This window comes from Symphalangus syndactylus, chromosome 19 (genome assembly GCF_028878055.3).
Source record: "Symphalangus syndactylus isolate Jambi chromosome 19, NHGRI_mSymSyn1-v2.1_pri, whole genome shotgun sequence".
NCBI lineage: Eukaryota > Metazoa > Chordata > Mammalia > Primates > Hylobatidae > Symphalangus > Symphalangus syndactylus.
In genome coordinates, this window is record NC_072434.2 from 64,184,372 (window position 1) to 64,209,101 (window position 24,730).

Consider the following 24,730-nt stretch of genomic DNA (forward strand, 5'->3'; position numbering starts at 1 on the left):
TTGTTAACACTTATTTAGTGACCTAACATCTAATCCATCCTACATAATCTTTTATGTGTGCTTGAAAAGAATGTGTATTCTGCTGTTGTTGGATGGAATATTACCTATATTTCTGAAAAGTTCACTTGAGTTATGGTTTTCTTCAAGTCCACTGTTTCCTTATTGCTTTTTTTTTCAGCATGTTCTATTAATTACTGGAAGAGGAATGTTAAAGTCTCTTGCCATTATCTATTGCTTTCTATTTCTTCCATCTATCAATGTTTGCTTTATATAGTTAGGTGCATTAATGTTGGGTGCATACATATTTATAATTGTTATACCTTCCTGATCATTTGATTCTTTTATCACTATATAATGTTATTATTCCTCTCTTGTGACTTTTTTTAACTTAAAGTATATTTTGTTTTATATAATTATAAGACATAGGTCCTGAAAACATGTGCCCAATGTGATTGGGTTACAGCTTAATTTTATGTGTTTCATGGAGACATAAGACATCAATCAATACATACAGGGTACACATTGGTTTGGTTCAGAAAAGTGGAACAACTCAAAACAGGGACTTCCAGGTCATAGGTGGATTCAAAGATTTTCTGATTGGCAATTGGTTGATGGAGTCATTATTTAAAGACCTGGAATCAATAGAAAGGAGTGTCTGAGTTAAGATGAATGGTTGTGGAGATGAAGGTTCTTATTATGTAGATGAAGTCTCAAAGGCAGCCACCCTTAGAGGCAATAGATAATCTCTTTTGTTAATCATTTATATGAAATATCTTTTTTCAACCTTCCCCTTTTAAGCCTATGTGTGTCCTTAAATCTAAATTGTGTCTATTATAGACTGCATATAGTTGGGTCTTTTTTTTTTAATCCATTCATCTTCAGCTACTATATCTTTCAACTACACAGCTGAATCTATTTACATTTAAAGTAATTATTAATACAGAAGGATTCACTATTGCCATTTTGTTAAATTTTTAAGTGTCCTGTAGTACTTTCATTTTTCTTTTCTTCTCTTGCTGTCTTCTTTTGTGTTTCATTGGTGATTTTTTAGTTATAGCCTTTGATTCCTTTCCCTATTTTCCTTCCTCCCTCCCCACCTCCCTCCCTTCCATCCTTCCTTCCTTCCTTCCTTCCTTCCTTTCTTTCCTTTCTTTTTTTTTTTTTTTTTTTTTTGGATAGAGTCACACTCTGTTGCCCAGGCTGGAGTGCAGTAACACCATCTCAGTCTCAGCTCACTGCAACCTCCACCTCCCGGGTTCAAGTGATTCTCCTGCCCCAGCCTCCTGAGTAGCTGGGATTACAGGCTCATGCCACCATACCCAGTTAATTATTTTGTTTATTTTCTATAGATATTTTCTTTGTGGTTACCATGAAGCTTACATAAAACATCTTATAGGTATAACAGTCTAAGCTCATTAGAAACATAACTCTTAGGTTTGTGCAAATGTAATTGCAGTTTTGCATTGTTGAAATTTGCCATTTGATATTGGAATACATTTTTAAGTAAATGTGGTTATATGTCATTTTAATGTGCATTTCTTGCTTTTCTTTTTTGTTAATGAGTTATTACTTGCTGTTTATTTTGTATTTAATTTAGATCATGGAAATGATGTTAGACAAAAAGCAAATTTGAGCAATTTTCTTATTCAAGTTCAAAATGGTCCGTAAAGCAGCAGAGACAACACGCAACATCAACAACGCATTTGGCCCAGGAACTGCTAAGAAACGAACAATGAAGTGGTGGTTCAAGAAGTTTTGCAAAGGACATGACAGCCTTGAAGATGAGAAGCATAGTGGCTGGCCATTGGAAGTTGCCAATGACCAACAGAGAGCAATCATCGAAGCTGATCCTCTTACAACTACACGAGAAGTTGCTGAAGAACTCAATATCGACCATTCTATGGTTGTTCAGCATTTGAAGCAAATTGGAAAGGTGAAAAAGCTCAATAAGTGGGTGCCTCATGAGCTGAACGAAAATGAAAAAAATTGTCATATTCAAGTGTAATCTTCTCTTATTCTATGCAACAACAAGGCACCATTTCTTGGTTGGATTGTGATGTGCGATGAAAAGTGGATTTTATACAACCAGCAGTGACCAGCTCAGTGGCTGAATCGAGAAGAAGCTCCAAAGCACTTCTTAAAGCCAAACTTGCACCAAAAAAAGGTTATGGTCACTGGTTGCTGGTCTGCTGCTAGTCTGATGCACTACAGGTTTCTGAACCCTGGCAAAACCATTACCTCTAAGAAATATGCTCAGCAAATCAATGAGATGCACCAAAAACTGTAATGCTTGCAGCCAGCATTGGTCAACAGAAAGGGCCCAATTCTCCTCCATAACAATGCCCGACCACACATTGCATAGCCAACATTTCAAAAGTTGAAAGAATTAGGCTATGAAATTTTTCCCCATCCACCATGTTCACCTGACCTCTTGTCGACCAACTACCACTTCTTCAAGCATCTATACAACATTTTGCAGGGAAAACATTTCTACAACCAGCAGGATGCAGAAAATGGTTTCCAAGAGTTTGTCAAATCCCAAAGCATGGAATTTTATGCTACAGGAATAAACAAATTTATTTCTCATTGGCAAAAATGTGTTGATTGTAATGGTTCCTATTTTGATTAGTAAAGATGTGTTTGATCCTAGTTATAATGATTTAAAATCCATGGTCCAAAACCACAATTACTTTTGCACCAACCTAATAGAATAGAATACAAAAGATCTACACTTTAGCAACCCCCTACACTTTATGTTATAAATGAAACAATTTACATCTTTTTTATGTATATCTGTTAAAAAATTTTGTATTTATAATTATTCTTAATATTTTTGTCTTTTGCTTTTATACTAAAATTAAAAGCAATTTACATACCAACATTATATTATGATATTCTGTATTTGTCTATATATTTACCTTTACTGTAAGTTTTACATTTTCTTATGCTTCTGTGTTGCTATTTAGCATCCTTTCATTTCAACTTGAAAAATTCCCTTTTGTATTTCTTATAAGACAGTGATAGTAGTGAGGAACTCTCAGGTTTTGTTTGCCTCAAAAAGTCTTTATCTTTTTCTCATTTTGGAAGGATAGTTTTGCTTAATATGGTATTCTGGTTGATAGATTTTTGTTTTTTCTTTTAGCAACTTGAATATATCATCTTTCTTCTGGCCTGCAAGGCTTCTGTTGGTAAATCCACTACTAGTCTTGAGGGGGTTTCCATTGTACATGGCAAGTCACTTTTCTTTTGTTCCCTTCGTAATTCTCCTTGTCTTTGAATTTTGATAATTTGATTCCTATGTGTCTCTGTGTACACTTCTTTGAGTTCACTATTTTTTGCATTCTTTGGGCTTCATGAATCTGGTTGTCCATTTACATTTTCAGATTTTAGAAGTTTGCAGGCATTATTTCTTTTGTTTGTTTGTTTTTGTTTGTTTTGTTTTGTTTTTATTTCCCAGATCTCTTACTAAAATATGTCATTTTTTTTAAATAAATTTTGTTCTTCTTTCTGTCTCTCTTCTCCTTCTGGGTCCCCCATAATGCATATTGGTTCTTTTTATAGTCTCTTATAAGTCCCTTAGGCTTTCTTTACTCTTTTGCATTTCATTTTCTATTTTTGATTCTCTGACAGATAATTTTACATGATTTGTCTTTGGGTTTGCTATTCTTTTATTTCAGGAAGTCTGCATTTGAAGCTATTTAATTTTTCAATTCAGTTTCTGCATTCTTTAGCTCTTGAATTTCTGTTTGTTTTTCTATTTATGGTTTTTATCTCCTTGTTAATATTCTCATTTTGTTCATGTGTTAGTTTCCTGATTTTGTTTAGTTGTCTGTATTCTTTTATAACTTAATGAGCTTATTTAAAATGATTATTTTTAATTCTTTGTTAGGCTATTCATAGATCTCCACTTCTTAAGAGATGCTTACTGAAGATTTATTTTGTTCCTTTAGTCATGGTACATTTCCCTGATTCATCATGATCCTTGTAGCTTTGCCTTGGTGTCTGCACATTAGAGTTATCATCCACCTTTCCCAGTGTTTATAGACTAACTTAGATGGGATAAGATTTTCATCAACCAGATTTTATTGCTAGAGATTCTGGGGGCCTCTTAAACTGTTTCCATAGATGTTCATGTACTCTGCCTCTTCCTTCCTACTGTGGAAAACTCCTCAGTCCTGCACTTTCTCTCAATCTCACAGTGCTGCACCAGTCATGGCAAGAAGCTCCCCGCTGTTCTTTGTTCTTAACTTCCCAAAGGCATCTGAGCTATGGCAGATCCATAAACACTGCATATGAGGTGAGACAAAAAACAGATTCTTTGACAGCACACTGAAAGAAGAGTGACATGAAGTCTCACTATTTCCCCTCAAGAGAGAAGTCATGGGCCAGATGAGCTCTCTTGACACTGAACTGTGCTGTCTTGTGGGAGGGACTGGCACGGGTAAAGTCAAATTGTTCTTCTTACCCATTGTGATAGGTTCTCAGCTTTGTGCTCATCTGGAATACTGCAAACTTTTAACTATATTCTAAACCTCTTATAAAGGAATTTTGTTTAGTATCTTGATGTTAAATGTAGGAGAATGAGTTCTGGAACTTCTTATTCCATGATCTTGCTGATGTAACTCCAGAATATTCCTTTATCTTTTTGCTTCAACTCAATAATACTCAATCCTGGTTAAATATATGAATTGTCTGGAGAAATTTAAATACTAATGCCTGCATTTGATTCATAGATATTATAGTTAAATTTATTGGGGGTGGGGTCCATCCAGGCATTGGGATTTGGCTAAAGCACACTAGAAATTTCCAATGAGCAACTATAGGTAGTAGCTATTCTCTTCACTTAAAACTAGATTTCTATTAAAACCTCTAAATTGAGGATTATTGATCCTTTCATGCCTTTATATCTCAGGGTTGTGTCCTTGACCTTCTTGCTTTCCAATGCCTCTTTGAAACCAATACTTGCTTATCAAAAACATCTTTGCTGTCATGAGACTCACCACATTCGAATATTTCTTAAACATGACATCAAAAGCATAATCCATGAAAAAAGCAAAAATGATAATTTGGACTTCATCAAAAGTTAAAATATATGCTTCTCAAAGGCACTGTGAAGTACATAAAAAGACAAGACACAAACGAGGACAGAATATTTGAAAATCAAATATCTGATATATTCATGCAAAGACTGGTATAAGATGTTGATAGCAGCTTTAACCATAATAACTCAAAACTTGAAACAATTATATGTTCATAAACAGGTGAATGAGTGAACAAATTATGAATTATCCATACGATTAAATATTAATTAGTAATAAGAAGGAATGACATGTGCAACAACATGGATACGTGCAACAACATGGATAAATTATTGATACACTCAACAACATGGATAAATCTCTAACTAAGGTGAGTGAAAATATCAGAAAGAAAAAAGAATAGATACTGAATGACTTATTTATATAAAACTATAAGAAATGGAAACTAATCTATAGTGAGAGAAAGCAGAGCAATGATTGCCTGGGGAGTGTGGGACAGGAGAGAAAGGATAAAGAAATTACATAAGGGCACAAGGCAACATTTGGGGATAATGAATACATTATGTTCACTATCCTGCTTGTGGTGATGGTTTCACAGGTGTATACATATGACAAAACTTATAAAATTGCACTTTAAATCTCTTTAGTTTATTGTATTTTTACTATACTTCAATGATGCTGTTAAAAATAATTGAGAAGGAGGGCAAGATAGCTGACTAGACACAACCAAGAGGAACAGCTCCCACTGAGGGACTGAGACAATTGGCATGCTCCTAATAGATCTTCAGAGGGAAGGATCTGAGAGTGGATAGAGGGAAGACACAGAAGCTGAGTTGAAGGAGAAGAAAGCTGGGAACCCTGCATGGGCCTACCACATATGAGGACTTATTCCCAGTCCCCAATGGCTCCAGGGGAATGGGTGAGTTGAACTGGCAAGGAAAAACCCCCTCTTACCATGGGCTTCTTGTATCCCAGCAGGAGAAGTTCCCTTAACCATGACAGACACTCAAGTTGGCAGAGAGCTGCTTAGTGAAGTGGTGGGGCAGGAAGCCAGCAGATGTAGGGCCCAGAGAGTTTAGTGTGGGAGCATCTGTAGCAGAGGACAGCCAGGGGCGGCCATCCCTCTAAGCTTGACTTGTTCCTATGGGAGGCTTTAGACCTAGGGGAACTATCAGACCTGAACTCTGCAGGGTGGTCTTGCCCATCAGACAGAGCCAGTCTGACCTGAGCATTCTTTGGTGTGCTGGCCTCACCCAGGTCACACCCTGGCCAAGCCTGCTTGCAGGGCAGTCCTAGGTGCCTGAGGAGCCCACGCCATAGCTTTCGCACTTGCAGACTGTGCCTGACCAGCAGAGAGCTCTAGCAAGGCAGCCCCTATGGCCACGCACCAGCCCACCTGCTCCTTCCCCACACTGCAGCTTCCTTCCAGCTCATGGCAACTCCCCACATCACATCTGCACAGGTGGGTTTTGCTTTCCTTGCCCCACCAGTGGGCAGGAATGCAGTCCGTTCCCACGTCCCCCACAGATTTCCATTGGAGACTGAGCCTTGGTAGGCACAGAGACAGCCAGCCCCACTTCTGCCAGTGCTCCACTCTTGCACTAACACTACACAGAGAACAATGGATCCTCCCCTATGCTGAGTGAACATCCCTTCCTGCAGGGCACAGAGAGGAAACCCAGACCTATGCCCACCAGTGCCCTGCCCCTGAGTGAGAGGAGGGCACCCAGGCACCTGCTAGCACTCTGCCTCAGCTGCTACTACTGCTGCTATTGGCACAGGCTAATGCGGACACAGCCTGCTGTCACTGCACTATGAAACACTTTGCCTGACACCAGCCATTGGAGTGTAGCAACCAACCCAACACTGGGAACACCTTAGCTCCCCAAGTGCAGTGGATTCCTAATCTCAAGGAGCAAGAGAACAAAGTTGAGGCCCAATACAAGTCTCCCAGAGTAAGAACACTTAGTCCAGGAGTTAGGAGCTGAGGGTTGGCCCTTAAAATTTTCCAGAAATGAAACCTGTCAGCTGAATCCACCTTATACTACAATCAAATCCTGAAGATCATCAGATAGGATAAAACATTTTTTTAAAAATCCAAAGGTCAGCAACCTCAAAGATTGAAGGTAAATAAGCCCACAAGTTGAGAAAGAATCAGTGCAAGGACTTTAAAACTCAGCCAGAATGCCTTATTTCCTTCAAACAACTACATCAACTCTCCAACAAGGATTCTGAACTGGGCTGAGATGGTGGAAATGACAGAAATAGCATTCAGAATATGGATAGGAATAAAGATCACTGAGCTACAGGAGTACATTGAAATCCAATTCAAGGAAGTTAAAAATCATGATAAAACAATTTAGGAGCTGACAGACAGAATAGCCAGTATAGGAAAAAAAATGTAACTGACATGATGAGCTGAAAAGCATAGTAGAGGAATTTCATAATGCAATCACAAGTATTAATAGTATAGACCAAGCAGAAGAAAGAATTTCAGAGTTTGAAGACTGGCATTCAAAAATAAGACAATTATATAAGAATAGAGAAAAAATGAAAAAGAATGAAGAAAACCTCTGAGAAATGTGAGATTACATAAAGAGACCAAATTTATGACTCACTGGTGTCTTTGAAAGCGATGAGGACAGCATAAGCAACTTGAAAAACATATTTCAATGAAGAAAACCTCTGAGAAATACAGGATTATGTAAAGAGACCAAATCTATGACTCATTGGTGTCTTTGAAAAAGATGAGGACAGCATAAGCAACTTGGAAAACATATTTCAGGATATCATCCATGAAAACTTCCCCAAACGAGCTAGAGAGGCCAACATTCAAATTCAGGAAATGCAGAGAACTCAAGTAAGATACTTCACAAGATTATCCTCAAGACATATAATCGTCAGAATCTCTGAGGTTCAAATGAGAGAAAAAATGCTAAAGGCAGACAGATAGAAAGACCAGGTCACCTACCTACAAAGGGAGCCCATCAGACTAACAGTGGACCTTTCCGCAGAAAACCTATAAGCCAGAAGATATTGGGGGCCAGTGTTCAAATTCTTAAAGAAAAAATATTCCAACTCAGAATTTCATATCCATCCAAACTAAGCTTCATTAAGTGAAGAAGAAATAAGATCCTTTTCAGACAAGCAAATTCTCAGGGAATTTGTTACCACCAGAGGTGGCATACAAGAGCTCCTGAAGGAAGCACTAAGTATGAAAAGGAAAGACGGTTACCAGCCACTATAAAAGCACACTGAAGTGGCACTATAAAGCAACCAAATAAACAAGTCTGCAAAATAACCAGCTAAAATGATGACAGGATCAAATCCACACATGTCAATACTAACCTTGAATGTAAATGGACTAACCGCTCCAATTAAAAGACACGGCATGGCAAGCAAGCTGGATAAAGAACAAAAACCCATTGGTATGCTGTCTTCAAGAGACTCATCTCACATGCAATGACATGTATAGGCTCATAACAAAGGGATGCAGAAAAATCTACCAAGCAGATGGAAAACAAAAAAAGCAGGGGTTGCAACCCTAGTTTCAGACAAAACAGACTTTAAAACAACAAAGATCAAAGAAGACAAAGAAGGGCATTACATATGGTAAAGGGTTCAATTCAACTAGAAGATTTTACTATCCTAAATATACATGCACCCAACATAGGAGCACCCAGATTCATAAAGCAAGTTCTTAGATACCTTCAAAAAGGCTTAGACTCCCAAACAACAATAGTGGGAGACTTTAACATCCCACTGACAATTTTAGACAGATCATCAAGACAGAAAATTAACAAAGATATTCAGGACATGAACTCAGCACTGGATCAAATAAATTTGATAGGCATCTACAGAACTCTCCACCCCAAAACAACAGAATATACATTCTTCTCATAGCCACATGACACACTCTAAAATAGATCACAAACTCTAAAACTGATCACATGATCAGAAGTAAACTACCCTTCAGCAGGCACAAAAGAAATGAAATCATAACAAATAATCTTATGGATCATAGCACAATTGAATTAGAAATCAAGACTAAGAAATTCAGTGAAAATCCTCAAAACCATACAATTACATGGAAATTGAATAACCTGCCACTGAATGACTTCTGGGTAAATAATAAAATTATGGCAGAAATTAAGAAGCTCTTTGAACCTAATGAGTAACATACCAGAATCTCTGGGACACAGCTAAGGCAGTGCTAAGAATGAAATTTATAGCACTGAGTGCCCACATCAGTAAGTTAGAAAAATCTCAAGTTAAACCTAACATCACAACTAAAAGAAATAGAGAACCAAGAGCAAACAAATCTCAAAGCTACCAGAAGACAAAAAATGGCCAAAATCAGAGCTGAACTGAAGGAGATTGAGATGTGAAAAACTATTCAAAAGATCAACAAATCCAGAAGCTGTTTTTTTTAAAAAAAAAAAATACCAAAATAGATAGACTGTCGGCTAGACTAATAAGGAAGAAAAGAGAGATGATCCAAACAAATACAATCCAAAATGACAAAGGGGATACTACAACTGACCCCAGAGAAATAAAAACAAACATCAGATAATATTATGAACACCTCTGTGCACATGGACTAGAAAATCTAGGAGAAATGGATAAAATCCTGGACACACATACCCTCCTAAGACTGAGCCAGGAAGAAATTTAATCCCTAAACAGACCAATAACCAGCTCTGAAATTGACTCAGAAATGAATAGCCTACAACCAAAAAATGCCCAAGACCAGACAAATTCACAGCTGTAATCTACCAGAGGTACAAAGAAGAGCTAGTACCACTCCTGCTGAAACTATTCCAAACAATTGAAAAGGAGAGACTCCTCCCTAACTCATTCTATGAGACCAGCATCATTCTAATACCAAAACCTGGCAGAGACATAACAAAAAAGGAAACTTTAAGCCAATATCCTTGATGAACATCGATGCAAAAATCCTCGACAAAATACTAGCAAACCAAACCCAGCAGCACATCAAAAAGCTTATCAACCACAATCAAGTAGGCTTTATCTCTGAGATGCAAGGTTGGTTTAACATAGGCAAAGCAATAAATGTGATTAATCCCATAAACAGAACTAAGGACAAAAACCACACGATTATCTCAATAAATGTAGAGAAGGCTTTCTATAAAATTCAAGACCCCTTCATGTTAAAAACTCTCTATGACAAACACACAGCCACCATCATACTGAGTGGGCGAAAGCTGGAAGCATTCCCTTTGAAAACTGGCACAAGACAATGATGCCCTCTCTCACCACTCCTATTCAACCTAGTATTGTAAGTCCTGCCCAGGGCAATCATGCAAAAGAAAAAAATAAAGCTCATCCAAATAGGAAGAGAGGAAGTCAAACTACCCATGTTTGCAGATGACATGATTCTATATCTAGAAAACCCCATAGTCTTGGCCCAAAATCTCCTTAAGCTGATAAACCACTTCAGCAAAGTCTCAGGATACAAGATCAATGTGCAAAAATCACTAACATTCCTATACACCAACAACAGTCAAGCCGAGAGCCAAATCAGGAATGCAATCCCATTCGCAATTGCCACACACACACACACACACATGCACAAAATACCTAAGAATATAGCTAATCAGGGAGGTGAAAAATCTCTGAAGAAGAACCCCAAAACATTGCTCAAAGAAATCAGAGATGACACAAACAAATGGAAAAACACCCACACTCATGGATAGGAAGAATCAACATCGTGAAAATGGCCATACTGCCCAAAGCAATTTATAGATTCTATGCTATTCCTACTAAACTACCATTGACATTCTTCACAGAACTAGAAAAGCTATTTTAAAATTCATATTGACCCAAAAAGAGCCTGAATAGCCAAGGCAATCCTAAGCAAAAGAATGGAGCTGGAGACCATTATCCTTAGCAAACTAATTCAGGAATGGAAAACCAAATACCACATGTTCTCACTTATAAGTGGGAGCTAAGTGATGAGAACACATGGACACAAAGAAGGGAACAACACACACTGGGGCCTGTCAGAGGGTGAAGGGAAAGAGGGAAGAAGGTCAGGAAAAGTAATTAACGGGTGCCAGGCTTAATACCTGGGTAACTAAATAATCTGTATGACAAACCCCAATGACACAAGTTTACCTGTTTAACAAACCTGAACATGTACCCTTGCACTTAAAATAGAAGTTAAATTTTAAAAAATAAATAAATGGCAGCATCTTCTAGGCCCTCAGAGCAAGAAAAATTAATTACTTTATATCATAAAGAAAAGAGAAATGGAGTGATATCACAACTCCATTTTAGATATTGTCCAAAGAATAAAACCTCAAACTCCAAGCTATCCAATATTCATTAAAATTCAGCTAAGAATATGACTGCCTTTCAAATGTATTATTCATTCATTCAGTCAAGAACTACTTATTAAGCACTCAATATATGCAAAGCACTGGAGGTATAACAGTGAACAAAACAATTTACCTGCTTTCTTGGAACATATTCTAGTGGATTGAGGTCAATAAGCAAATAAATAAATATGTATTATGTCGTAAGTGCTAAAGAGAAAAATAAAGCAGAATATTTTCTCCTGACACCACCTCCCCACCAGATTTTCATCTGGATTCAGTGTCCTTTTACCCCAGTTGAATTTTTTAATTTACTGCACTTTTACAGCAATGTGACTAATATGTACTGAACAATCCATAGTCAACAATTTCACAGAAGTCATACATATAAAAAAAGGAGGCAAGTTTACATCTAATTCATTTTATTTTCTAAAAAGTTTATTTAACAAATACTTCTATTGCACTTAGTTTGTGACACACACTGTGCACTATGTATCTCATAATGATACATACTAAAAGTATCCCTATTTTCAGATGGGCAAAGTGAAATACAGACAGATCGGATACTTGTCCAGATCTCCCATAGCTAGTGCATGGCAGGAGAACAGCTGCCACTAGAGCTCATTACTGAAACCTCTACTTTATGGTGCTTTCCTGGAGAAAGAATATTTTGATAGGGATGACAGCATTTTAGATAGATTTCAGTAGTGTTATATAGAATAGGCATATGCCAAGACAGATGACAAAGAGGAATAAATGAGTTTTTGAAAGTAAAATGTTACATGGAGAAATAATACTTTGAGCAAAGACTACAGAGAAGAATTAACAAAAACATTTAATTTTTAACCAATATTTACTAAAACCTTAGAAATAGCAATAAAAGTGGTGGACCAGTTGAAAATCTAGCTTGCAGACATTTTTTTTTCAGCAAGAAAAGTGTTTTTAGTGTGCATGATTTTAAGCAATACATGCCTTTCTGGATGTTACAAGCTCATCACTCTTGACGGGTTTACAAGGGCCAGGGTTGCTTCACACATTTATGTCATCTGCCTAGCCTTTGAAAGTATTAGGATTCTCAGTCCCTCTACCAAGAAGACAATTAAATACTGGGAATGGAGAGAAATAAGATCCAGTCCTTGTGTTTGAATAGCTCACCTACATTCATTCATTCTTCGATTCACCAAACACGTTTTAAGTGTCTAATATATGCAGGATCCAAGCAGGTATAGAACTATACGATGAACAGAACCAATAGTCTTTGCTTACATGTAGCTTTCTAGTAGAAGAAACAAATATAGCTTATTAATTTTATGATTAACTATGAAGTTATACTGTTACTAATTGTCATAAAGGATAAATTTAATTGTTGAGAAGATATAAACATATAATTAAAATTTAGAGAGATAACCAATAATAGTAATAATTATACGGCACTGAGAGAGTATAGAAGAGGGACATCAAACTGAAACTTTGTGAGTTCAGGGATAGAGGAAGGGTAGGTGGAGTCAGGGAGGAAATTTCAGAGAAGCAATCCATCTTAAACAAAGTATTAATATAAGAAAGAAGGAGGAGATCACAGTTTCTATTGTTATTTCTCCATAAAGGCTTTGGAGACATTTATGGAAAATAATGATTTCCTACTTTATTTTCCTCACATATAGGTGTGTCCCAACTTTAATATTCCACTCATTTCTATATGAATCTGAAAGGGTGTGCAACTAAATGTGCACTGATGGCACCACCCTTGCACCATCTGTTTCCAATTAGGTAATCCAGGCTCTGCCTGGATGAATGACTTAGCATGACTCTGCAGCCTAAATTTTTTTAAAGAAGCCTGATAATTTTATGACACAAACAAGTTATAGAAAACAAAGCTAATTCATATCCTATAGAGCAAAAAATACATAACTTTACCAGTGAAAAGAAAGGCTAAATGACACGCAAACTGCATCTGACAGCTGAATTTTAGATTCCGTACTTATTTTAAAACTAAGAGCATGCTCTTTGATAAGTAAACTCTGAGTTTGCATTTTCTGATTTTCTGAGGGCTCCTCCTGTAGAACATTTTCTTTCAGCAGCCTCCTTTGTTCGTTTTTATGAGTTAAATCCAAGTCGCAAATAAATGGATCTGTCATCATTTCTCAGAATGTGTTGTTTTCAACATGACCTGCTGATTTTCCCAAGTGCTATCTGTTATTGCGGAGTCATGGTAGCATGGCCCATCAACCCCTTTTGCTTGCTTTTTGGCCACTGAATCCCTTGCCTTTCCTTTGACCTCCACCCAAGTATATAGCCTTGCATCACTCTTTTCTCCAGATGTTTCTACTTTTTTTGATTCAAGTCCAAGGTATTTTAACTTGAATTTCTTGACTTCTCCCAAGAATAAGAACAGCTGCTGGAAAAAAGCCCAGGCTTACACAGTGAAATCTGGGTAGCAGAACTCCCTCACGTGCACAGCAACTTCACTGTCATATTCTTGAAAAAAGCCCCTCTAATTTTTTTTTTCACTCCCATGGTGCTGTTGAAAAAATCAAATGAGATCAAATAGGTAAAATTGCTTGTATACTAAAATAAAGTGGAAGGATAAAAAATAAAGATAGTTATTTTTACAGACAGGAGATAACTTTATTATGGCTTTTTCTTTATTTGAAATAGTTTTATTAATCTGGTAAACAATAAATTGAACAAATGACTTGTTAGATTATGATGTGGACCTACCAATTGATTAATGACAGCTACTTCATCTACGTCAAGGCTTGCCTTATGTATCATCTCCTCTAGGAACCAACTGTGAACCCTGATCCTCAATTGGCTGCTGCACATTAGAATCAGCAGGGGAGCTTTTTAAGATCTTGACGTTCAGGCCACACATCTCAGAACAATACTTTAGAAATTCTGGAAGTGGGAGCCAGGCATTAGTATTTTTAAGGCATCTCAAGGGATTCCAGTGTGCGGCCAAGGATGAGAATCGTTGATCTATGTTCCTAAACACCATGTGTGTACCCCAAAACTGTCCACATGTCCATCTCTCCTCCTAGACTGGATTCGTCAGACACAAGAATCACGGCCTTTTGATTTATTTTATTTTATTTCACTTTATGTCAAGTTTAAAGCCTAGCACAATGACTACTTCACAATAAGTGTTCAATAAATGTTGAATTAAGTGGAAGAGAATTGTACACTGCTCCATATTCCCCTGGATCATTTTTCTTATTATATGGATCAGAAAAAAAGGCCAAAAGGTAGTTGAGAAATGATGATTGGGTAAAAGTTGAACTTTTGTTTGTTTTGAATATTTAAACTGTTAGCTGTGAATTTTAGAAGATAGTTGGAAAAAAAAACTACTTAAATTTCATCTCTAAGAACAACTTTTTCTTATGCAGTGTTTAACTTTTAGAGTGAAAGTCACTGAACTGAAAACTGGGTGGTCAATTTATTAACAAATTTCAACAATTTTGAAATAAATTCATTAGAATTCTTTAAAGATAATTTTCTTTTGGTATTCTAAAACACTGCTCCTTGTACTTTATTAGGCTTAAGAATGATTTTGCAAGTTTATTAAAAACTGCAAAGTACTAGGGATTACTACTAGAATTTCAGAATCAGGAGGTCTGGAGTGAAACAAAGGCATTTGTGTAGGTAGGTATTTTTTTTTCTATGCCTAAAGAATGTTTTATTTTCTACACACTATTCCAAGTTCCAACAAATGTGCTGGAAAAATATAATTAAATATTATCATTTAAAAAATAAAATGGCACTATGAAAATACTACATTAATATCAGACTACTTTTTATGGTAAAATATTTTCAAGATCAATATTCTAAATCACATTAGGGGCTTTATTTTATATTAAATAAATATAAGACATGGTCATTCAGATGCTCAAATCATGTTGTGGACCACACAAGATTAAATTAACACAGTCAAAATTAGTTAGATCTCTCCCACTTTTAAAATCATTTTCCTTCATGCCAAGGCTCTTGCTATTATATAATTTGATTTGTTCCCAGCTCAAACTGGCTGCTAGTATCATCCATCCTGCAGAGCAATTATCAAATAGGCTAGTATTCTTAGTTGCGATAACAGAATTCACTCTACCTTCTTTAGGAAGAAAGGATTTTGTTACAAGATTTGGGTGGCTCACAGAGTCATCGTGAGGCTGAGGAAACAGACATTAGGCTAAGTTCCAGGAATGACACCCAGAATCACCCTCCCAACTGGCCCACCAAGGAAGCTGATGCCTCTGCCAAAATAAGGAAGCTTGAGATTCAGAAAGTTGTGATTACAGCTCTGCCACAGTCCACTCTGAGAAAGGAAGGCATCGTATCTTTCAGTTTTGTCTACCTGATTCAGTTTCTAAGCAAAGTCTTCCCCAGGTGTATTTTATTTATAGAAACCAAATTAAATGTTTGTTTCAGGAGAAAGGGATTCTTCCTTGGAAAGTGGGATTTACACTGTAGGGAACTATACAAATGTAGAAGATGGTGGTCCAAAGATATTGGATAGCTGATGCCCACTGTACCTAGTTATTACAACATTTTGCGTCTTGATACATGCTTAAATAAGCTTTCTGTTTCTTGAGTGTCCTGAAATAAAGCATAAAAGTTTCCAGGTATTTCCTGAAGCATTTTGGCTACTTCAAAATCAATAATTGCAAAATTTTAAATTTCACTTGGGCTGTTTATTTGCCCTTGGAGATGTGCATATTCCGGTTTTGAATGGGTAACAAAATAGATTTTGATAGAAATGTTTAAGACAGAGGCTCCATATAGATGCAGCTTAGACAGGTACTTCATCTTTGGAAGTAAATAGATTTTTTTCTCATTTTGGAAATTGAGAGTACATTAAAATGTTTAATTTGGGGGAAGAAGTATGGGACAAAAAAGTTATCTATGGGTCAGGATGGAGATAGAATAGCCAATGAAGTCTTTTTTCTTTAGTTTTATAATGTATATCTATAGCAAAGAGGACAAAATGTGACATGCTTGCCAATATTACCCTATATTCACTAGCACACAACTGTGATCCACAATAATAAAAAAAAAAGAAAGAAAACACACCGAAAAAAGGCCATTTGCTTTGGTTTAGACAAAGCCACCTGACATTTGGGATGAAGGTCAATTACAGTAACAGACAAAATGCAGCCAAATTTCACAATTTTGTAAAACAGCATAGGTTTCCTTTAAATAAGAAGGGAGGAGGCCTGAAATTAATACTGAGCTTAGCTCATTGCCTCTGTCTAGTGTGAATTATCTAGCACAAATACAATGCATGTGAAGAGCTTCTCAGAGTCCATTATCACTTGCTGTTGGAATCTCTGCATGTGCGCTCGATGAAAACTTTCCAAATCATCTCGTGAAACCTAATCTGCTTGAACTCCATTTTTGGTGAAAGGTTTCTCTTTCTTCATTGCATCACCTGGTCAAGGCTGTGAAGCAGCCAAAAATCTTTATTCTCAGTGAACTCGGTCTTCCTATCTGGGAACATAAGTAGCTCCTTTGCTCTCATCTAGCAGACCGAGACTTCTTATGTCTACTGACCCCCTCGTTCCAAATATATTCTTTGATTTTATTCAGATGCAGAAAAAAAAATGATAGTTTAAGGTTCAATACCTTATTAGGAACTAACAGAGCCAAGCCTTGCACTTACAAAAAGACACTAATGTCAGTCTAGGGTATCACCCAATAAATACGAGGATTGTCATGTGGATTTGGGAGAAAGGTGGACACACATATAAAGGCTACCTCTCTCCATTTACATGTGAGGTTGGCAGTGTTTACAAAACAACACAGGTAAGTTAATTGCCTTTTCAAAGGGTCATAAGCCACATCTTGTTAGAAACAACAATTCATAAAGGAGTAAATTGGTATTCCCTTATATCTACGTCTATGCCCATTGTCATTGACTCAATTCAAACCATTACTGTGTAACTTATCTTAAGGAAAAAAGTCTCCTGATGAGATTACAAGTTTCCAGATTGGTCCTCCATATTACCACCAGAGCTATCTTCCAAAAGAAAAATTATGTTTGGTTACTTCACTTCCAAAAATTCTTCAAAGATCCTCAGTTACCTAAGGGATAAAGCCCAGACTTCTTAGCGAGACATAGAAAACTCGCTGATTAGATATAACTACAACCTATTCAGCTATGCACCCCAAAGATTTTCACTCAGAAGACAACCATACCAAGATTTTTTTGTTTGACTTGGTTTTTTTGTTGTTGTTTGTTTGTTTTTGAGACAGTTTTGATCTGTTGCACAGCCTGGAGTGCAGTGGCAAGATCTCGGCTCACTGCAACCTCGTTTCCCAGGTTCAAACGATTCTCATGCCTCAGCCTCCAGAGTAGCTGGGACTACCAATGTGCACCACCATGCCCAGCTAACTTTTGTATTTTTAGTAGGATGGGGTTTCACCATGTTGGCCAGGCTGGTCTCAAATTCCTGGCCTCAAGTGATCTATTCGCCTCAGCCTCCCAAAGTGCCAGGATTACAAGTGTGAGCCACTGTCCCCAGCCCATACCAATGTTTGGAACAGATTCTGCCTGAGTCAGTTAAACTCTTTGGGAAGATCAGGCCGTAGGGTCCAGTTTTCCTGCCCTTAGACTGGTCATTGTTATGCTGTGTGTTAACCCTTAGCATGTATAAGCCCACCAAGATTCAGCCTTCTCACTGACTTTTCAGTGTTTGTCTAATTCTTATATGTTTAGGCTTTAATTTCCTTGTTCACCCTCCACTTCTAACACCAGGATTCTAGCTTTGTACTGAAGGTTAACCTGCTCGAACAGGTTTGTAGCATGCTACATAACTAGAGTAACAGTCATATCACTGGACCTTCACTGCTGGCTGGAGATCTGACCCAACTTAAATGGTCACTTACATGAGATGAGACTTTGTTATCACCATCGTCTTGAGACTCCTACAGCTGTGTTGTATGCAATAGGTCAGAACTTTAGCCCATCAATGCCAATCCAAATAGCGCCAAATGAGCCATCTGAAGCCAGAGTATGCTGAAGTTAATTTTCCTAATCCTAGCCCTACTCTTCTAGGATTACTGCATCTTTACCAGTTTGTACCTAACAGGACCCAGCATACCTTTGGCATATTCCACATAAGTTACTGTTCTACAGTCTAGACACTGATTCTTAAATGCAACATGATGCTCTTTTTACATCCACCCTGACCCATGTTATTTGCTCCTCTTAGGCTTTCCTTACCTTCGTCCAATCATCCAACTTATATCTTTCAAATGCCACTCCTATAAAGTCCTCATTAAAATCCTAAAGCTTTCTCCTACTTGGAGCATGCCTTGAGTATACAACTTCTCAGACTGCATTGCTATTGTTTCATCCACAAAAGACTGAGACCTCCTCAAGATCTAGCTTAGCCCTTAACAGCTCCTTCCTCACTCACAGCTGAGACCATATGTGCCCTATAAAAATGTCCCTGGGGCTACTCCAACATTTCATGGAGTTTATCCAGAATCCACTCCCACTCTTTTGTCCAAATCCCTTGTTTTAGTCTAATACTCACTTGCCTTAGTTCCAAATGCCTTATTCCTGAATAAACTGACAGTTTCTGCCCCCTCTGCCTTGCTTCTTAAGGTTGAGCCCTTAAACTGTCTCCCTGGCTTTTAATTTCAATTGCATCCTTGGATCTACTTGAGCTCCTTGCTCTTACATGCTCTGGCCAGAAACACACAGTTTGTGTTCAACCCAGTCTCTAGGGACTCTGAGTTAGGTCCTATTTGTCAAGGCAGTGAGTTTTGACAAAATAAATAAATATATTTGAGGTTTATACAGTTTTTCCTAGTGAAAGAGAACAATGGCCTCTTCTTCATTAGGAGCAGTTACTGGTTTATGTTTTGAAAAGTAGAGTGTAAGATATCTGCTCTGCAACACATGATTCCTAGGCAGGGAAAGGGTTCCACAGATGTAACCCGAAGTGACATAATGTAAAAATGAAGGCCACTTCAGATATTAATTTACTCAGTGAAAAAGATGACCACAATAGGAACAGTCATGGAAATACTTTAATATCACTTCATTCCTCATCCCTCTCCCTTCTTTATAGTGACCTTTCCAAGTTCCACACACATGTCATGGTCATCTCACACTGTTGCACCTACTATAAACTCTGCCAAGAATACTCTCCCCTCTGTTTTTCCCCTCATCATATTTTTGTCTTTCAGATCTGGGTAAATATCATTAACTGTAGGAAGTCTTTTTTGACTTCCTAATTGCACACAGTGCTCCTCTCATTAAAGATAATTTTTGTTAATTTGTTTGCAACTCCCACAAGACTTTAAATTCAATTAGGACAGGGATTGTGAGTTTAGATAGTTGAGCAGATGGTACAGCATGTAGCAGTTAGTTCATGTTGAATATATATTTGTTAAGTGAATCAATGGACAAGAGTAATTGCTATCACTTATATATGATGTACCTGTACACAGGAGACATGACAATATGTATGTAGATGGAGCTGATTCAGACTAGATGTGTTCTCTATGGTGGGACAATAATGGGAAGGTGGGGGAGGACAGGAAAAGGCATTGAACCAGTGAAGACACTAAGTTCAGACAGTGATGAGTGGCAGATGTCATGACCAGAAGAAATTTTTGGTATCAAAAACTATAGCTGAGATAACAGAAGATATCTCTGTTGGCAGATGGGAGCCTGGTAAAAGGAAGATTTGGATCAGAAAATGTTCATTAATACAGGCAAGCAAGTAACTTTAGAGGGATCTTAGAAGAAGTCATTACCATGACTAAGAAGGATTGATATAAGAAGTGTAAAAATTGTTTAATATTGAAAAATCTAAATAATGTAATCTATCACATTAATAGACTTAAAGAGAAAAATCACATAATTATCTCCATAGATGCTGAAAAAGCCTTTAATAACATCCAATAACAATAGAAAATGAATAATAAAACTAAAACAATAAAATAATTCAGTCACACAGAAGAATATAAGATAAACATTAAAGCCTGTACATAAATAAGGAGCAGGTAGAAGATATAATAGAAGAGAAAATTCCATTAATGCTTTCATAAAAATGAGTAAAATCCTGAGGGATAAACTTACAAGAAATGTGTGAAGTTGACATGAAGGAAGTTACAGTAGCCCTCGGTTATCCATGGAAACTACATTCCAACAACCCCAGTGGATGTCTGAAACTGCAGATAGTACCAAACCCTACATGTACTATGCACAGATTCCTTTTTTCTTCTATGTAAGATTTCTTTTTCCTCTTCACGATTTCATGGATAGAAGATTTAGATGTGGTATTCAATATTTTTCTTTCCTTAAGTCAAACATTTCAGCTTTTCACTTAAAAACAACACTTTCTGGATTCTCCTTTTGGCATCTCTGAATTGCCAGTATCATTACTTTTGTGCTTTGAGGCCGTTATTAAATCAAATAAAGGTTATTTGAACACACAGGTACTGCGATATCATAACAATTGATTTGATAACCAAGATGGCTACTAGATGACTCCTTGGCAGGTAGTGTAGACAGTGTGGACATGCTGGAAATGGGCTGATTCACATCCCAGGCAAGATGGTGTGAAACTGCATCACACTATTCAGAACAACACACAATTTAAATTAAATTTATGAATTGTTTATTTCTGGAATTTTTTATTTAATATTTTTAGATTACAATTGACCTTGGGTAACTGAAGCCATGGAAAGCAAAACGGTGGATAAGGGGCAACTACTGTATAAAACACTTCTGAAAAACCAAAAGTAGACATGAACAAATGGAAGTACACCTCAACATCATCAATTGTATCAGCTGTCCCAAAGTTATTTATAAATTAAATATATTCCTAATAAAATACTGAGGAGCTTTTTCCCTGAGCTAGGCAAGGTGATAACAAAATTCATATAAAAAATAAATAAACAGCCAGGCACAGTGGCTTATACCTGTAATCCCCACACTTTGGGAGGCCAAGGCGGAAGGATTTCTTGAAGCCAGGAGTTTGAGACCAACCTGGGCGACATATTGAGACCCTGTTTCTGTAAAAAAAAAAATTAAAAAGTAGCCATGTGCAGTGGCTCATGCCTGTAATTCCAGCACTTTAGGACACTGATGTGAGATAATCACTTGAGCCCAGGAAGTCAAGACTGTAATGAATGAGCAATGATCATGTCATTGCACTCCAGCCTTGGCAACAAAGTGAGACCCTGTCTCAAAAAATAAAAATTAAATAGACCAAAAGGGAAAGCCAGAAAAAATATTTTTAAAGAGATATAAGAAAGTACTCACCATACCAGATATTAGAACATACTAAAAAACCTCTTTAACAGCATTATCCAGTGGACCTTTTGTGATGATGGAACTTTTTATATCTGCACTGTCCAATAAAATAGCCACATGTAGCTAAATGAACACTTAAAAGATACCTAGTGCAACTAAACAACTGAAGTTTTAATTTTATTTCATCATAATAAATTTAAATTTCAGTAACCACATGTGGCTAAGACCTACTATATTAAATAAGCATAATTTTGCAATTAAGTACGGAATTGATGCAAGAATAAGCAGACCAGTTAAGTAGAATATTAGGTCTAAAACTAGATCCTCTCTCTCACACACACACCTATAAAAAATTCATTCACACTATAAACAAAATATTCCCATGTGCCAGATATGCTGGAAGTAATTAGGACAGAAAAGTGGATAAGAATTAATAAATTCACAATCCATGATGAACAATGATGGAAAATAACGGAGGGTGTTATAAGTGCTCATGAGAAGTCACTGATTCCTCCCTGCTGCTCTTTATATACTTTACCTAGACTCACCAATTTCAACATATACACACACACACACGTATATATATGTACATATACATATGTACACATACTATATATATGTACATATACATATGTACACATACTATACATATGTACATATACATACACATATGTACACATATATGTACATGTATATACGTGTGTGTGTATATATATATATACACGCTATGTAAAAGATGTTATCAATGGGACAAAAGACCTCTTTAATAAATGGTGCTGGAACAACTAGGTAATCATTTAGTAAAAGATAAAACTATATTTATTCCTTGCACCATTACCAAGAATAAACTACAAATGTTACCAGCAATCTAAATGTAATAAATGAAATCGTGCAAGTACTAAAAGGAAACACGAGTGAATTCTTCCTTATTAACCTTGATATAGAGCCAAACTTTATAACTACGGCCCCCAAATCTAGATGCAATACAAGGAAAGATTGATAAATTTAACTATATAAAAAATTATTAAAAAGCTTTTGAATGGCAAAACAAATTGAACAAACAAAAAATTACCATAAGTAAACTCAAAGATAAATGGAAAACAGAAAAAAAATTACTGCAAGAAATATGAAAGAAAAATGCTAATATTCCTAATATGTAAAAAGCTTTGAAAATTGAGAAAAACGACTTTTAAAATCTTGTTGAAAATGAATAAAAGCATAAAGATATAATTAACCAAATAGTCCCTAAATGTAAAGCTTACTCTACTCACAGAAGGAGAAATGTACACTAAAACTCACTGAGATAACTTTTCTTATCCATCATATTGGCAAAACCTCAAAAGCATATAAATACACTACTGGCAACATTCTTTCATATGTTGCTGAAAGGAAGGCAAAATGGCCTAACTCTTATGGAAGGGCAGATTTGGCAATATTTAACAAAACTGTGTATGTATTTATCTTTTCATGCATCCATTCCACTTCCTGGGATTTACCCTGAACAATATGAAAATACATGCAAGGGGTTATTCATTACCTCATTATTTGTATTGCAAAATATTGGAAACTACCTAAATATCCAGGCATAGGAGATTGGTTAAATATACTATGTTACATGCACACAATACAATAGTAGAGTATTATGTAGCTATAAAAGAAAATGAAGAAGAATTCATTGAAGCAGTAGGGAGTTACTTCCATAATATATTAAAGGAAAATAGCAAAGCATAAAAGTATATATTGTATCAATTGTACATTTTCTGAATTTGACCATTTGAGTGTGGTTATGTGAGGTATGTTCTTTGAAAATAATACACAGATTATTAAAGAGTAAAGGGAAATAATATATGCAATCTATTCACAAGTAGTTCAGGAAATGTAGGGAGAAAAAGCAAGCAAGAAAGAAAACAAATGTAACAAAATGTTGAAATTGGTGAATTTGGGTAAAGTATATAAAGAGCAGCAGACAGGAATCAGTGACGTCTCTTGAATACTTATACAACACTGTTATTTTCCATCATTGTTCACCATGAATTGTGAGTTTATTAATCTTTTTTTTTTTTTTTTTGAGATAAGGTCTCTATCGCCCAGGCTGGAGTGCAGTGGAGCATTCCCAGCTCACTGCAACCTCTGCCTCTGGGTTCAAGTGATTCTCGTGCCTCAGCCTCCCGAGTAGCTGTGATTACAGGTGCACACCGCCACACCTGGCTAATTTTTGTATTCTTAGCAGAGACGGAGTTTCACATGTGTGCCAGGCTGGTCTCTAACTCCTGGCCTCAAGTGATCTACCTGCCTTGGCCTCTTAAACTGTTGGGAAAACAGGCATGGGCCACTGTGCCTAGCTGAGTTTATTAATTCTTATTCACTTTTGTCCTCATTACTTCCAGCAGGATCTGGCACACGGGTAGATTTCAAGTATAGTGTGAATGAGTTAATTAATGAATTTTTAAAAGAACGAGAAAAGAGATTGTATGAATTAGTTTCTCCAGGAAATGTATCTTAGAGGACGTAAAACTTAAATGTGTTTTTAAAATTTCTAAAACTGTGGCAGGGTGGTACAGAGGGTGAATATGAGCAAAGAGAACAACTTAAACAAGGCACAGAAACAGCTGTGAGTGCAATAGGGCTGGAGACGGGATCATTATGACAGAAAGAGAGGCTTTAGAATGAAATTACTGCGAAATAAGTTTGGATAGCTGATGAAGAGAATCAGACTGTAGAGACACTTCACATCGAGGCAGGAAGTTTGGGGAGGCACTAGAAACTCCCACTGGGCTCTTAGGAAACAAACATCCAGATAGCCACCATACATGGTTCCTCCTGATGACCTATTTGCACAGAAAAAAACAGGCCAATGATGAGGATTTTCTTCATTTCCCTTTCTTGTGTTGGTCACTGATTTTTATCAGTGAAGCAGGCTTCCCAATGCTTCAAAAGTTATTCCTTTTGAATTTTGAGAAAGGAATCTAGGCAGATGGCACCTTAGTTTGACCTTGCCATTACATACCCACAAGAAAAAGATACCGTGTTTTTTTTTTTAATCTGTTAGGCTAACTGCATTATTTCATGCTCTGCAAGTTTTACTTTGG

The 24,730-nt window shown here is 36.7% G+C and overlaps 1 protein-coding gene across 1 annotated transcript; it reads left to right on the plus strand.

The window, feature by feature from the left end:
• Positions 1–1,256: 1,256 nt before the first annotated feature.
• LOC129458406 (histone-lysine N-methyltransferase SETMAR-like) lies at positions 1,257–4,173 on the plus strand. Its single transcript, XM_063613585.1, has one exon. The coding sequence runs from the start codon at positions 1,658–1,660 to the stop codon at positions 2,003–2,005; it is 348 nt and encodes a 115-aa protein (XP_063469655.1). The 5' UTR covers positions 1,257–1,657; the 3' UTR covers positions 2,006–4,173.
• Positions 4,174–24,730: the final 20,557 nt, after the last annotated feature.